The sequence below is a fragment of the Chlamydotis macqueenii genome, chromosome 2, assembly GCF_036417535.1.
Source record: "Chlamydotis macqueenii isolate bChlMac1 chromosome 2, bChlMac1.mat, whole genome shotgun sequence".
Lineage (NCBI taxonomy): Eukaryota > Metazoa > Chordata > Aves > Otidiformes > Otididae > Chlamydotis > Chlamydotis macqueenii.
The window spans coordinates 63,474,589-63,491,191 of NC_141557.1; the positions used below are offsets into that span (position 1 = coordinate 63,474,589).

Genomic DNA, 16,603 nt, shown 5'->3' on the forward strand with positions numbered 1-16,603 from the left:
GGAGGGACAACACAAAAGGACATAAGGAATCCTAAAGGGTCCTGCAGTGCTTTGACAACAACTTCTTCCTCCAAGCAATTAGAGGAGCCAACGAGGGGAGGTGTTCTGCTGGACCTCATACTCACCAAGCAAGGAGAGGCTCACTGGAGATGTGAAGGCCTTGGCTGCAGTGACCACAAGATGGTAGAGTTCAGGATCCTGAGGGCAGGGAGGAAGGTAGCAAGCAAGCCCACAACTCTGGACTTCAACAGAGCAGACTTTGGCCTTTTCAAGAACTGCTCGGAAAAGTCCCATGGAATAAGGCCTTGGAGGGAAGAGGGCCGCAAAAAAAACCTGGTTAGTATTCAAGGATCAGCTCCCCCAAGCCCAAGAGATTTCCATTACAATGAACAGGAAGTAAGGCAAAAATGCCAGGAGCCCTCACTGCATGAACAAGGAGCTCCTGTCCAAACTCAAGACACAAAAAGCAAGTGTCCAGAGGGTAGAAATAAGGATGGATAACCTGGGAGGAAATGAAAAACATTGTTCAAGCATCCAGGGACAAAGCTAGGAAAGCTATAGTCCAGATGGAATTAAATCTGGCCAGGGATGTCAAAGACAAGAAGTGTGTAAGCACACAGGTGACAAAAGGAAGACGAGGGAAAACGTAGGCTCATTGTTGAATGAGATGAGGGACCTGATTACATAGGACATGGAAAGGGTTGAGGTACTGAATGCCTTTTTTGCCTCAGTCTTTGCTAGAAAACTGGCTCTCAGAAGTCCTAAGTCTCAGAGAGCAGGGGGAAAGGCTGGAGCAAGGAAGATGAGAATAAGGCCAGGGAACACTTAAGCAAACTGGATATATAAATAAGCCTATGTGCCCTGAGGGGATGCACCCATGAGTGCTGAGAATTGGCAGATGTCGTTGGAAAGCCATTTTCAATAATCTTTGGATCAATCATGGCAACTAGGAGAACTGACTGAAGACTGGAGGAAAGCAAATACCACTCCTATCTTCAAGAAGGGCAAGAAGGACCACCCACGGAACTACAGGCCTGTCAGTCTCACCACAAAAGACCTGAGAAGGTGACGGAGCAGATCATCCTGGAAACCATTTCCAGACACACAAAGAACAAGAAAATCATCAGGAGTAGTCAATATGGCTTCACCAAGGAGAAGTCATGCTTGACGAACTTGATAAAGTTCTACGATGAAATAAATGGCCTGGTAGATGAGGGGAGAGCATCTACTTGGATTTCAGTAATCCCTTTGACACTGTCTCCCATAAAATCCTCATAGAAAAGCTGTTGATGCAAGGGCTGGATGAGCAGACAATGAGGTGGACTGAAAACCAGCTGAACAGCCAGGCTCAGAGTGTGGTCATCAGTGGTGCAAAATCTATTTGGAGGCCAGTAACTAGCTGTGTACCCCAGGGGTCCATACTGGGTCCAGTCCTGTTTAACATCTTCATTAGTGATCTTGATGATGCGGCTGAGTGCACCCTCAACAAGTTTGCAGACGACACAAAACTGGAAGGAGTGTCTGATAGGCCAGACGGGGGTGCTGTCATCCAGCACAAACTTGACAGGCTAGAGAAATGAGTTAACAGAAATCTCAGGAAACTCAGCAAGAAGTACAAAGTCCTGCACCTGGTGAAGAACAACTTCACACATCAGTATATCGTGGGGACGACTCAGCTGGAAAGGAGCTTGGCAGAAAAGAACCTGGGATCCTGGTGGACATGAGATTGAACATAAGCCAGCAACATGCCTTTGCCATAAAGAAAACTACTGGCATCCTGGGCTGCGTTAGGCAAAGTATTGTCAGTGGGTCAAGGGAGGAGATCCTTCCCCTCTACTGAGTACTGGTGAGGCCACACACTAGACTCCCATGTCCAGCTCTGGGCTCCTTAGTAAAAGAGAGACATGGACATACTGGAGAGAGTCCAATGAAGGGCCGTGAAGGTGATTAAGGGACTGGAACATCTCTCCTATGAGGAAAGTCAGAGAGCTAGGACTCTTCAGCCTGGAGAAGACACGACATAGGCAAGACCTTATTAACATCTATAAATACCTGAAAGGAGGTTGCAAAGAAGGCTGAGTGAAGCTCTCTCCTCAGTGGTGCTCAGTCACAGGACGAGAGGCAATGCACACAAACTGAAAAACAGGAGGTGCCACCTGAACAACAGGAAACACTTTTTTACCATGAGGATGACTGAGCACTGGCAAGGGTTGTCCAGGAAGGGTGTGACATGATCCTGGGCAACCAGCTCTAGGTGGTCCTGCTTGATCAGGGAGGAGTTGAGCTGAAACAGAACACTACCCTGCTGAAACAGAACAACACCCTATCAAGTTCAAAATCTTTATAGACAAACCCAGTATTTAAAAGAATAAAGTAAAATTACAAACACCAGGACTAAGCATAAAAAAAAGCACCATCACTGAATTTGCATTTTCTCAACTCTCTGTATCATAGAATGGTTAGGGTTGGAAGGGACCTTTAAAGGTCATCTAGTCCAACCCCCCTGCAAGGAGCAGGGACATCTGCAACTACATCAGTTTGCTCAGAGCCCTGTCCAACATGGCCTTGAATGTTTCCAGGAATGGGGCATCCACCACCTCTCTGGGCAACCTGTGCCAGTGTTCTGCCACCTCATTGTAAAAAAATGTTCCCTAATATCTAACCTGAATCTACCTCCCTCTATTTTAAAACCATTACTCCTCATCCTATCACAACAGGACATGCCAAAGAGTTTCTCTCCATCTTTCCTGCAGGTCCCCTTCAGGTACTAGAATACTGCTATAAGGTTTCCCCAGAGCTTTCTCTTCTCCAGGCTGAACAGCCCCAACTCTCTCAGCCTGTCCTCATAGGAGAGGTGCTCCAGCCCTCTGATCATGTTTGTGGCCCTCCTCTGTACCCTCTCCAACTGGTCCATGTCACACAAAAGTCTGAAACCATTTCCTTTTTCCCTAGATTTTCTGTGTTGTGCCCTGCTGGATACGGGAATATATTAAAGCAGTTATTAACCTTTCCGGATGCCAGAAAAGTGAGCAGGGCAGTGAGAGCCTGTATTGTAGTATTAGATTCTGTTGAAAAAGTACACTACATACTTTACACTGGCTATGTAACAAATTGGTATCAACACAGTTAAGAAGGAAGATCTAATAAGGAAGGAGAGGAAAAAACCCCAAACCCCCTATTGGTTAACCAGTCATTAGCTAGACACTTTGTCTTTTGGTTGGCAGGCGATGCTCTGATTTCTGCACCTCCTTTGAATCACCTGGTATAGGACATCATTAACATGTTAACAAACATCATTAACATGTTAACAATGTGTTCAGATCAGATTAGAAAATAATGCATAAATAGGATAAACACACACTCCTCATCACCCTTGGCTGCAAGTCAACTGAGTACTGACACCTTAAGCATGTTAGAACTTGTGAAGAAAAATCTTTATGTATTTCAAATGATGCAAAAGCACAACCATACTGCAGACCACACAGCAAGAGTTTCAAACTAAAAAACTGCATTAATTTGGTAAAAGTTATGAATTCCCAGAAAGTTAGTTGTATGAAAATATGGCACGGAAAATGCTTTCAGAATTATTATCACCAGGACCCACCTCACAAAAAAAAAAAAAAAAAAAAAAAAAAAAAAAAAGGAAAATAAAATTTCAAACAAACACAAAAAACTTGATCTTCACAAACAATGTTGTTTGCAAAAAGCTGCATCTGATGGTTAGTTTAATATGGCAATCTCACAATACATTTTCCATTCACATTACTATCAATAGTCATTAAGAAAAAGCACTATACAAAAATTCTCTTCAGAAAACTGAGCAGTTATTACAGGTTAACATGTATATTATGCTAAATTATATTGATTACTCTCAGACGACTAATTTTAACACTAGACAATAAAATCACTGCTTAGAAAAAACTTAAGGCATTACTTTATGCTAAGACTTCCAGTAAGACAGGCCTGTAAACAGAATCACATCTAATGCTTTTATAATCTCTCCTGGTTAAATTTACAAATTACCTTATCATAATTTTAATATAGAGCTTGCCATTGCATTGTGTTTTGCTTTTAGATATCCTAACAATTAATTGTGTATTTGTAACACTCTCCAGTGAAATCACAATTTGTACGGGAGTATACAGCAAGATATTGCAAAGTAACAGACCCCTTTTCCTTCTGTACAAAGCCAACAAGCGTCCGATTCAGAAGGTTATATCCTTTGTATACAAAGGTAACACAGAAAACACGGTTAAAGTCTCTCTTGAAAGGAACATGCTAATACAAGGGAATTATGGGAGAAAAACTTGGCTGAGAAACACATTCACAGGACATGCATAATATTTAATTCTACTCTTGTAAGTGTGGTAATATTTGCAGAGTACATTGATGTTCTAATCATAATTTCTTTAAGGGTTTTTTTTCCATTATATTATAAACAATTTTTTTCCCCCCACAATCAGTATCTAGGTTTGCACTTTGAAATATGAAGCTTCACCAAGCAGTGAAGATAATGAGCATAAACACCATAATGTTTAGTAATTCTGACTTCAAAATACAGCCTCTGAACTGGCAAGCAATTTATTCTGTTTCGAAAGCAATTTTGCTATTGTGTTGGAAAATTGTACTTCAGTATTTAAAAACAATAAGATAATGAATAATGGATTTTTCATAACTAGAATGAGGACAAAAATCTTTATGTCTTTGATACCTAGTATTTTTCTGTACTTAATTGCTTGAAGTGCTGATTTTCCCTGAGTGACAAATCAATTAAGTATAATCCTAGCAACTTTTACTGAAATAGGGAAGCACTGAAAGCAACATGAATAAAGAAGTCAGAGTGAAGACATCACAACTCTCAGCATGAGGGCTACTAAATCAGCTACGAAGACAACTATCTTGACAAAAATATGGTTTCCTAAGGAAAAAGGAACATTAATATTAAACAACTTTCAACAAAATCTGACTAATATTACAAATATCATTTAACAGATTTAAGTGAAAGGAAACCATGTACAATAAATACTTTTAAATGAAATTTTGATATAAACATCTGCTGTGAAAATGATGCCTCAAGTCACCTGTACCTACATCATTCCACTTTGATGGCAGTTTGCCAGAGTGGATGTGGCTGCAGAGTTCCATGGGTGCCATAACTGCTAATGGAAACCATTTAAATTTATTTAAATGTAATCTGCCTACCTAACCAAATCCATAATTATTTCTGTATTTTCTGCCAGGTTTCTGTTCTAAAAGAGCAGTGTTCTAAAAGAGCAGCGTTTGAGGGTGCAGCAGGAAGGTGCAAGGGGTAGGGCAATAATGACTGCGTGTTTTTCTGGTTTTACTCACTTGCTAAATGCAGAAGCCGTATCTATAATGGATTTTCTATCTGCCTGCTTAAAAGACCCAGGTAGGATATAAGCACTGAGTCAGATACTGCATAAATACGGTTTCCTTGTCGCCTATCACCTGTGCTATATACCATAATTCACAAAAAGCAAAAACAAAGTTGATGTCTTAAAGCAGTATTTCTCAAATCTAGTGAGGGACGGAAAAGGAATGTGTGGCCATGAGTCTACACAGGAATCGGACACAGGAGATGGCTGTAAGATGCCGAGTGGCACAGAAGAGAGGCAGCAGTGGAAAAAGTCCCAGCTGAGCATCTGAGTAGAGAAGCTGAGAAAGACCAGTTACTGGCAGTTGAGCTACCACCACTTGCCACTGTGACCATGTTTCATCCCACTACTTTGGCTCAGTGGCTGCTGCCAGCCACAGAACTCCCTCTGCTTCTGGCAGAGGAATGACAGAAGGAGTAAGCAGCACAATCTCTCTCAGCCTTATCCTGCTTTACCTCCAGTAATTCCTCCAAGAGTTAACCTAGGTGAACATCTTCCCAGACATAGGATAAAGAAGGAGACTATCAAATTGTAGAGATGCAGTAGGAGGAATAATGAAGAAAGGGACAAGCTTATTTATATAAAGAGCAAGAATTGTTTCTTAAAGAATAAACCACCAAAGCAGCAACTGCTGTAGGTTGCCTATATCCCTGATGTAACTGTTCAGATCTGTGACACTGTCCTGTGACAAAGAAAAAAAACCCCAGGGAACTCTGCACAGCAGTGGAAAAAAAAAAATTATTAAGAAATGTATGTTCATCCTAACCATGTTTATAAGTATACAACATATTTTCATGTAATTGCTCCTCTTATTCACATATCCAGTGTCTCCATAAAACAGATTGCTTTGCTAGAAGCTACCTGAGAAAAAACAAATACTTAATTTTTTCAAATATTATTCTGCATTTCTAAAGATTGGAAGTTACTACTTCCCCTCCTATTTCAAGTACCTCTATGCTTTACACAGCAGTAAATACAGTTAACCTACAGAGCAATCATATTGTTCCTAGACTACAACAGAAGTGGAAAATGGAAAAACCTTCTACAAGTAAGTGCATGAAATTTAAGTAATTTCCTTTAGCCTCTTCCTCCAAAACACAAAAAAAAAAGCTATTTCAGAAGTGCTTGCCACTATTTGACCCTCTTTAAGGTCACCCTCTAGTTGTGCCTCTAATGCAAGCACATCCTTAATCAGTAAGGCTTGGGAAGTCTCTGAATCCAAGTCCTGGCCTAAATAAAAACCCTTAGACACACACAAAATAAGCCTATTACAAATTCATATGCATTATCAGGGACAGGTGTGCCAGAGATCTCTACATGGAAGACAACACTAACCACAGAACTCCAACAGTTGTAACAAAAAAACACACCACCACACGTTTGGACAGTTTTTAAGGAAACTGAAGATCTGTAGAGCTAAACATTTATATGCAGTTACAATAGTTAACTTTGGTTTTGTGTCCTTGCATAACACGATCTTTTAAAACTTATTACAATACTTCCATGATAGTGCATGTTTATCCAGTGGATAACAAAAAAAAAAAAGTACTTCTACTGTATGCAGGCAAGTTTATTACTGAGTGTGTCACTGAGATGAATAATATTTACTACAGTAAGACCAAATAAATCAAGTTGCCCCCAGCCTTTTACAAATGATGCAGAAATACACTCAGGAAAAACACAATGCAGCATTTTTTATCAACTACTAAATCAAGAAGAAAAAAAAAAAAAAAAAAAAAAAAGATGGCATCTTCTTCCATGCAGAACTAAGGAAAAAACCCTTATATCTGTTGAGATAAAGGTCTGAAAGCAGACTGTATAGCTATTACCAAGGCAGCTCCCTTTCATCAGTAGCGTATCAAAAAGTGCTTAAATCACAGATCCTCAAACTACACGTTCTACTAGACACTTACATAAAGCAAATATTCTGAATGCTATTTGTCTTTTCTCTCTTCTAGTTCACACTTTCTTACCAGAGCTGTACACAGATGAAGCAAATTCAAAAGATCTGCACAACGAAGCTTTCATGAAAAAAGGCACCCTTCCTTATTCCCCTTTGCTTACCTTACAAAGCACTACACATATCCTAATACAACATCTTTCTCAACCCATAACAAGATGAGTGAGTCTCTGTATTTAACAAATAGGTACCAGAAATACCTAAATACACAGCAGGACCTGAGGAAACATCATCTACATTCACCAGAACCCTTTTTTTAATTAGTAGGGTACGTCATTGATCACAACAACAGGACCATTTTATCACTGTCACTGGGTATTGTTATTGACATTGTAGCCAAATCAATTGTTTTCTCTCCCTGTTCTTAGCAATCCGAATGCCTGCCCAAACAACACAAATCACTGTATTTAGATACTACAAACCAGGAAGTCATGCAAATACAGGGCAAAAAATAATAGCTTAAACATGAATAACCTCAGAAATCCATTTACAAAGTTTATTCTACTGCACACGCATTTACATGCGCTCATTGCAAGAGACAGCATCATCTGCAATAGCAATTTGAAGAGGGCTTTTTGCCTAATGATTAAAATGATTCAGATCAGGATAATTACTCTAAGAATAATCAAGCTAAAGATTATGACAGTCTACAAGCCTATCTTGGTGTGAAAGAGTATTACTACTGCAGAAAAAACATAAGGACAACTTTTTCCAAATACATAGTTCTGAGTAGTATCAAGTCAAAGAACTGCAATTAATTACTAAAATCACTTAAAGTTCCTATGTCATCAAAATTTATGTGTGTAGACAAAGCACTACAAACTACTTCCCAGGTATAACACCAATGAAAGTGTCATTGTACATAAAAATATTTTACAGTTGCTATTGTGAGCAGCTTTACATGCCTGTAATATGGTTACCTGCATCATTAAATCAAAGATTGCTCTGAAAAACAAAAGCCACAGAAACTAAATGACAACACATCCTGCATAAAAGCTCTGAAAACATTACCATATGGCAAGGCCATTTTTCAGAAGTTATATATCAAACTACTCGGACCTTTGTCCTAGGCAAAGATCTCAGATTCTACACCTATCCTAAATCAGGTGCCAGTCCCACCAAGCAGTATTCGTCTATGAACAAAGTCTTCAGCAAACAAAGCAACGCACAATCCAGGAATATGAATATGTAAACAATGGGCATAGAACATACATTGTGAAGAAAGTTAAAAAAAAAAAAAAAATCACTGATAACTTCTTTTTCTAAAAACTAGTGGTACTTCATAACTTCAGAGAGCCTTGAAAACACAGACCCAACCACTGTTATACAAATACAACGCCCCATGTACAAAGGTGCCACAGAAACAAGCCAGTTTGAAGAATGAGATAGCACCTCAGATTCAGCCTAAAAATTACTCAGTGACATAGTTCCAAACAGCAATGGTGAATCTCTGTCCAAAACCGTAATTCAGGAAAGGCTAATGACAAAGGACAGACTCTGCAAGACAGAGACATCAACTTCTGTTATTGTTTTTAATGAAAAGAAAATAAGTTTTGCTTTGCAAAAAGAGACAAACACTTAGAATTTCAGATCAAGTCAGTAAAAAACAGGGGGAAATAGTTCTCCCGTAAAAAGAACAAAAGGACACACACGATTATCTACTCTGTAAGAATGGCATAACAGTATAGACAATTCTCCTAACTACCATTCTACAGAAATTTCTTTGCATCACATTTAACTCTTTCCTCCTTATGCTGCAAGAAAAGATAGAGATGTATTTCAATGAACATTTGAATATATCCACATAATATGCAGTTGTGTATTTTAATGCATTCTCATTTCCAATACACTTCAACATCTATATATTGGTCCCTGTAATGTAATATACTTATCAGGAATATCACTTTCAGAGTTCATGACACCTCTAGCAAGTATCAGCTGAACCTGTAACATATCTAATTTTGGGTATCACAGTAACAACCAATTCAACCCACTCTGAGTTGCTACCTCCAGCAAAGAAAATTTCTGTCCTCCAGAGAAGTGGGTTAGAGGAATCTGTAATGGTGTGTCTACTTAGTTGCCAGTTCTATACACATGTCGTGGGGCGGGGGGGGGGGGGGGGGGGGGGTGGCGGGGAACAAACACAAAACACAACACACGGGCTGTACTTAAAAAAAGACATCATAGGAACTGGGATGATGACACAAGCTTTCTCCATGAGCAAGTGTACCAGTACACATGCAGACAATTAACAAGCAACACCTACTCCTGCACACTCTTACAGTTCTTAACTCTTAGGAGTTTCTGTGACCATATCCAGAGTAGTAGGATGAATAGCATTAAGAATGTTATTTCTATTAAAAAAAAAGTAACAAACATTTACAGTTTATGTTCCTGGACTAAACAATTTATTGCTTCTGGTCAAACAACAGATGTTTGAAGAAGTTACTGTCACTTTGCAACAGCAGTTTTAAAACATAAATGTTCAGAAGTAACTTCAGTTCCATCTTCAGAATGCTTTATCCCAGAAGCTATGCTAAAATTCAAATGAATGTCAATATTGTCAATCCTTCAGATTCATTTGTCATTTTCAAACTCATTTTCCAGGATGAAATATGTAGAGTCACTCAATTAACAGGTGTGTGGGGGGAAAGAGCAGATTAAAATGAAACCTCTAAAAGTCTGTTCAAATATTCAAAGAACTTTTGTTCTAAACATTCAGAAGTATCCAGGGAAAGAGATTCATAGGAACTAGCAACATTTTAGAAAAACTGCAAGAAATAGCAGCTATCACTGCATACAACCCATGCAACTGGTAAACTACTGATACATATCAATGTTTGGTTTTTTGAACAATTATGGACATTTTGCAAGGCTTTCCAGACCCAAAGTTCGAGCAAACTAAGTTATAAGCTTTCTGTAAACACCATTCTACAAGAGATGTTAGGTCCTGTTAGCTCTGATTGTTACATGAGTTATTTGAGGAAGTTTTTAATCTCAATTATTACACTTAAAATATAAAAACTTGGCAAACAATTTGCCTCTGGAATATGAATAGCATCTGAACTATGAAAATCACACTGTAGCTCAGAACTAGACACAGGCTTGTTACAAAAAACTGAAAGCGAGCACCAGGTATCGAAGTATTTTAACAAAGCTCACTTCAGATAATATCAGAAATTAAATAAATCACAGAATTACTGCACATGCATCTAGTATTATTTGTTGGCATTTGTATGTCTCCATTTTTGATAGTTTGCTGCGAAATCTAGCCAAACACCTTGAGAAATCATAACCAGGACTACAAGATCACTGTGAATAGCTTTCATTTAAATGAAAAGCATTAGAAGAGTAATACTACATCAAATCACCTTACTTTCTATATAATATGAAAAATTGTTTGACATTTGCAAGTATCAAGGAATCATGTGAATCCTCAGTGAACTTTGAGTTCTGCAGACTTCCATTCCATTTTTCCTGGAACAGCTTTTTTTCTTTCTATTATACATACTTCACATGAAATAAGCTACAAACCACCAGCTGTTAAGCAACAACTATCCCGTATTTACCTAGACAAAGGATATATTATCCTATTATTTGGTTCTTTTTTTCCTCACTTTCATAGGATTTTCCTTTTAGTTAATAACATAAAAGAATGAGAGCTCAAAAATAAAAGTGTAGTCAATTGCCTTAAAACTGAGATGCTCTATTAATGAGCAGAACACAGAGACAAGCAGCAGTAGTTGATCTGTTCCACAACTTGCACTACTGCAACCACCTAATATATCTAGTGAGGACATTCGTAAGTACACTGCTGTGACCCATACTATGAGTAATCATGCAAGAGGATTCCTTCCAGTGAGTGAGTGTCTTTCATGAAATCACCTTTGTGAATACCTGGAGTGCAACTGAGTGTAATATCAGACACAGCAAATAAGACCTGATTTTTTTGGTACCAGCTCAGGAGTTCCAACACCTCACACCTTGCTGTATTAGGCCAAATACAAGCATATGTTGGCAGCAGCAAGTGCAGGACACCTGAACAAACCAGGTACTTTGCTTAAGGATAAATACAAGCTGACTACTGTTTAACTCCTTATCAGCTTCAAAATTCCACCAGGCTTCCTGTTTTCCCTCCATCAACCCCACATGACAACACAAGCACAGCACAGTTAACTTCTTTCCTCTGTTCAGCAGTTTATTACTCTGGGGCTGATGATGACAAAAAAAAAAAGTCTAACATACACAAACAAGTGTGTTAAGTCTCACTGCACTTTTAAGGTGATCCTGGATGTTCTCTGGTCCTCTTTTCCCTTGTAAATGTAAACAAAAAGCAGCAGCTATTTTTCCTGTAGGTAACAGATCCTTCGTGTTGAAGGACAAAGTGCTGAATTAAGTTCTAAATCAATCACCTCTTTTACCCCAAGCTTTCTACAGATATTAAAGTTGAATATATTAAACCATACCAAGGGCTTTTTTTTTTAATAATTTGAAGATGAACAACCTTTTACTTGAAGATTTCCCCAGTTTCTAACAGCAGCACACAAACAGTTCTCTGTCCATCTGAGGCAGGGGAAGATGGTAGAAGATATAAAACCTGAATTTCTACTGCAAAAGTAATAAGTTGCCCTTAAACATCAGAAATAAAAGCCGAACAGAATATATGTGTTCATTGAACCATAGGTAACATTTAATAGATCTTTTTAATTTTTTCTTAAACAAGCCTTAACATATACAAAGTGAATATATAAAGTACATCAATCTTGTCATGTTTATATATGAAGTACAATCCTGGGACATTTCATGGTTCTTAACTGGCTACAATTTTATACAGAAGTGTACAGTCGCAGGTGTGTATCATCAAAGTTTCTCTAGGTATGTGGGGAAAAAAATATTCCAGCTTTAAAATACACGCTACAAGTCTGTCTAAATAATCTCAAAACCACAAAGCACATTAAGGACAAACACTGAATAGAAAGTCTTTGTTCTCACTGCAAAGCAAACTACAGCAACACTGGGAAAGACTACTATAGACTGCTTAGCTAAGAAGAAGTCACCCTACAAATTAGCTTTGAGGCCACTAAAGGTTAGCAACTGATTAGTTGTATTAACTGATGTTGCACAGTAGCAGGGCAATCAATTTGAGATAAAAACACTACCACACTGAAGATAAGGATCTGTGTATAAGAATTCCAAAAGACTGTAAATTCTTCACTGAAGAAACAAATCACAGCAAGTCAAAGACTCTTGAGGGCCCAGAAACCACAGTACTGGATTAAACCTGAGATATCAACTCTATCATTTTTTTTTAATCGGTGTTTATTTCTAGACATCTTCAGAAGTATGAATTATACCCTTTTAGGCAAAATCCACATGTATACATGCATGTGATAACTTTCTGCATATCAGAGATCTTAGTGACTTCACTTCAACACTCTTATAAGTATCTGCAACAGCAGGACCTTTGCTGCAGTTTCCACAGGAATGCAAGGCTTCTTCAAAGTCTGTGCTGAAGATAAAGATTAGAAAAGCAGATGAATCACTCATAAAGACATAGGAGCTGTAGTTCAGTTACAAGCTTAAAAAGTCATAAGACTTACAAGTTGTAGTCTGAGTATCTTGCACTGCCATATTTCCTCTTTGACTTTACACAAGACACTTGTGGTACAATCTACACAAGCATTCCCATGCTTTTGTTACAGGTCTATAGGACACCTTCCAAAATATACAACAGATGCTCTCACAAATCCAGGCCATGGAATTCTTGAAAGAGAATGACCAAACTATTCAACTTACCTTAAGAAAAATATGAAGAATTAAAGTGAGTGAAGAGGTTCGTATATGTATTCTCTCAGAGCTCAAAGGAACAATTTATTTATTCAAGTGATCAAAATAAACATAATAAACATGCCTGTCAACTTTTAATGGTTTTATAAGCCTGCAAGTAGTTGAACAAAAGTAATTAAAATCATAGATAATCATTTGTGCAGAGGATCAATAAGTTAAATATGTATCTTTTGCACTTCAGAAAGATATAGATTATGAAAGACCATAATTCTGAGAGATGTAATCTAAACTAGAAATAATTAAATCTACAGTCTTTGGAAGGTGATGTTGATCAAGCAAGAGAGGGGGGAAGAAGCAGATGAATCGGTAGTTTCTTGTTAAGTCTTATAGGTTGCCAAATCTGTTTGTGAAACTAGGTTTAAATAGTTTCTATAAATAACTGTAATTACTGCCTGCAAACATATCTTCAATAAACTTGTGTATCTACCCCCTTTACAAACTCAACTCATCATATCTATAAGCATTTTTCAAATCACCAAAACACTCCTGGGTAACCTACAAGAGAACCACCTGGTACCTTTCACAGTCTGAACTAAGTTTTTGCCTACATAACTCTCCCCTTTCCCTTTTTTTTTTCCCCCAAAGCATAACAGCTACTGAGAAGCTTACAGATTCCAGCAAGAGCTTCCCCTGCTTCAATTCTCCGAGGAATAGGGATGACCGTGATAACACTGTCCTATCTCAAAAGGGAGGACAAACCTGTCAGACATTCAAGTATTACTGAGATGGGGAAAATTTCTGCTATGGCAGACTGTCCTACAAGCTCCTGAATGTTCATAAAAAATACTTTTATCTTGTTTAAGAATCAAGATAACATAACTTAAGCCTAACCTATTTTGCAAGTTTTAAACTACCTTTTCTGTTAGCTATTCCATTCACACAAAGAAATAAACACATTTTATTCACAAAACAGTTTTATCACTGTATTTAAAATAGAACAACAGTACCAACTACTGTGTTTTCAGAAAGTTCATTTACTTAGATCCTACAACTGCTCCCTTCCAGTCCTTGTGTCCACAACCAGTGTTCTACAAAAACCAAGAGAAAAGACCCTTAAACAACTAACCATACTTGCATCTTCCACTGTAAGAGTGCTGTTCAATGGATATACCAAAATTACGGAGCAAAGTTTTTCCTTGCTCACAACAACAGTATACCCAGAAGTTATTCAGAATAACAGGAAGCAAAAAAAAACATTCAGTCTTTGCCTGAAAACTTAATTTGATGGCAGATCTTTAAACTGGCTCCTTCAAATTGCCTAAACCCCAACACAGTACATTTCATGAAATTTGGAGTTGTCTTAATTCTTACATTCAAGAAGATTTTCCGCGCTAATACACAGCAACTACCTCACCGCATATTTACTAACGACGCCCAAATAAGCCACCCAAGGCGGACAGCATCCCGCTCCTTAAGTTAACTCCTGGCAAACGACCCGCGCAGCGCGGAGGTGCAGGCGGCGCCCCGTGGAGCCGGAGGAACCAAGGCCGCATCCGTGGGCGCGGGGCCGGCGCCGGGAGCGGCAGGGCCGAGGCCGTCCCGCGCATCCCCCCGCGGGGCCCTGCGACACCACCCGCCACAGCCGCCACAGCCGGCCCGGGCCCCGGGCCCCGCACCCCGCCGCTGTCGGGCGGAGGGGAGAAGCGCGGGGGCCGAGAGAGGCGGCCAGGACCGCGGAGGCCTGGAAGAGCCAGGACCTGCCGACATTCCCCTGCCCGCCCTCCCCACGGTCCCGGAGCCGCACAGGACAGCCGGGCTGGGCGAGGGGCACACAGCGCCCCGCCCGCCGTTGGGGAGGCGGGGGGATTTTAGCGGGGGGTGATGAAGCCGCCGCGCCGCCCCTGCCCGTACCTGTTGTGCCTCTGCGCCGTGGCGGCGCTGGTGTAATAGGCCGCTCTCCGCTGGGTGCTGCGCGGTACCGGGTGCAGCGGGATCTGGTCCGCCATCTTGGGGGCGCGCCCCCCCCCCCCCCCCCCCCCCCCCCTCCACCGGCGCGCCCGTCCGCTTCCCCTCCTCCTCCCCCCGCCCCGCCCGGCACCGTTCCGCCTCGCCCCCGCCGCCCGCCAGCAGCGGCCGGGACCCCTGACGTCACGGCCACCTCCACCTGACGCCAGGAGGAAGGAAGCGCCAGCGGGGCGGGGCCTCGGGATAAACAAGGAGGTGGGGCCCGGCGGAGTGGGCTGGCCGGGATGGCGGGGCGGGCAAGACTGGGGGTGGCGCGGGCCGTGGGTCGCGCACGCGGCGGGGCCGTTCGGGCGGTTGGCGGCGGTTGGGAAGCGCCCCGTGCGTGGCGGTGTGGGGTGCCCGCGGGGTGCGGCGGGGCGGGCTTGCCCCCAGCCTTCTTACGGTCGGCCAAGTTTAGTTTTTCAGCTTTTGAAGCACCACACGGGATGAGCCGTGAAGAGGAAGAGCCGGAGGCTACGTGCGTGGGATCCGCAGGCCTGGCGGCACGGGCAGGACACGCACACACACAGGCATTTCACAGGAACCCGAGAGTTCAGGGGTTGAACAGGAATTGCAGGAGACAAACCCAAAAGCAGTTGTCTCCAGTTAGCCTGCTGTTTTTCAAGTTGATCTAAGCGGGCTCCCTTTCCATCTCTTGGATGGCAAGGACTGGCTGTCACCTGTGTTGGATGTCAGCGAATGTTCGCGTGATCGCCAAGAACAAATCAAAGCACTGTGAATTGACAATCTCTGTTTCCTGGCATTAAAAAGAGACAGGTTTTGTGAGCCAGAGGTACTGCCACACGGAAATGGACATTCCGTGAGTCAGGGATAATAAACCAGCCTATGGGACCTCGCAGGGGAAAGATTAATACACAAGTCACCACAGAACAAGAGCTGGTTTGGAAGACAGATGTGTTCATAGAACTACTTTAGGATCTTATCACTCGGTATTCCTCTGAAATCAGATGCCGTGGGGAGCAAAAAGCTTAGCACCATCATGGATATGGAAGACTTGCCACAAAAGGAAAATATATTTCTTTCTCAATGTCTATTCAAGGTAGCATAAACATCCAATAAAAGATTTAAAAGGTTCTACCAGGAAAAATTTTCATTTAAGGAAATTTCCATCAAAAGCAGACAGCAAAACATGTCCGAAGTGCAGAACACAAGATTAAATGCAAGATACATGGCAAAAGCTTTTCTTGATAGTTTTTGCTTTTCTTCAATAATATGTTTTTACATTACAGATTATTTCAGATCTCTTAGCAATAGTACAGTAGGAAGCCAAGTTTCACTGCCTAGTTTTACACCAGTCATTTTGCAAAATACCTTAAACTTACTAATTTCAAAATATGGTGGAATGAAAAAAGATTTCACAAATGACAGGGCTTGCACGAGATGGCAACAAGACCAAGATCTTTGGCAATGTATAGGTGATTATGCAAAGTACTCA

General features: G+C 40.7%; 1 protein-coding gene across 5 annotated transcripts in view; it reads right to left on the bottom strand.

Moving 5' to 3' along the window:
* The window catches only part of ATP9B (ATPase phospholipid transporting 9B), a 167,363-nt gene extending 152,183 nt beyond the window's left edge, over positions 1 to 15,180 (bottom strand). For 2 of the 5 annotated variants that reach the window (XM_086743143.1, XM_086743142.1), the window contains exon 1: positions 15,055 to 15,169. In XM_086743143.1, coding sequence (XP_086599269.1) covers positions 15,055 to 15,149 — 95 coding nt within the window. In that variant the 5' untranslated portion in view covers positions 15,150 to 15,169. Of the gene's footprint in view, positions 1 to 125; positions 305 to 2,052; positions 2,136 to 15,054 lie in introns of all 5 variants that reach the window. The other 3 variants (XM_086743144.1, XM_086743146.1, XM_086743145.1) reach the window with 3 other exon arrangements.
* Between the last annotated feature and the right edge of the window lie 1,423 nt (positions 15,181 to 16,603).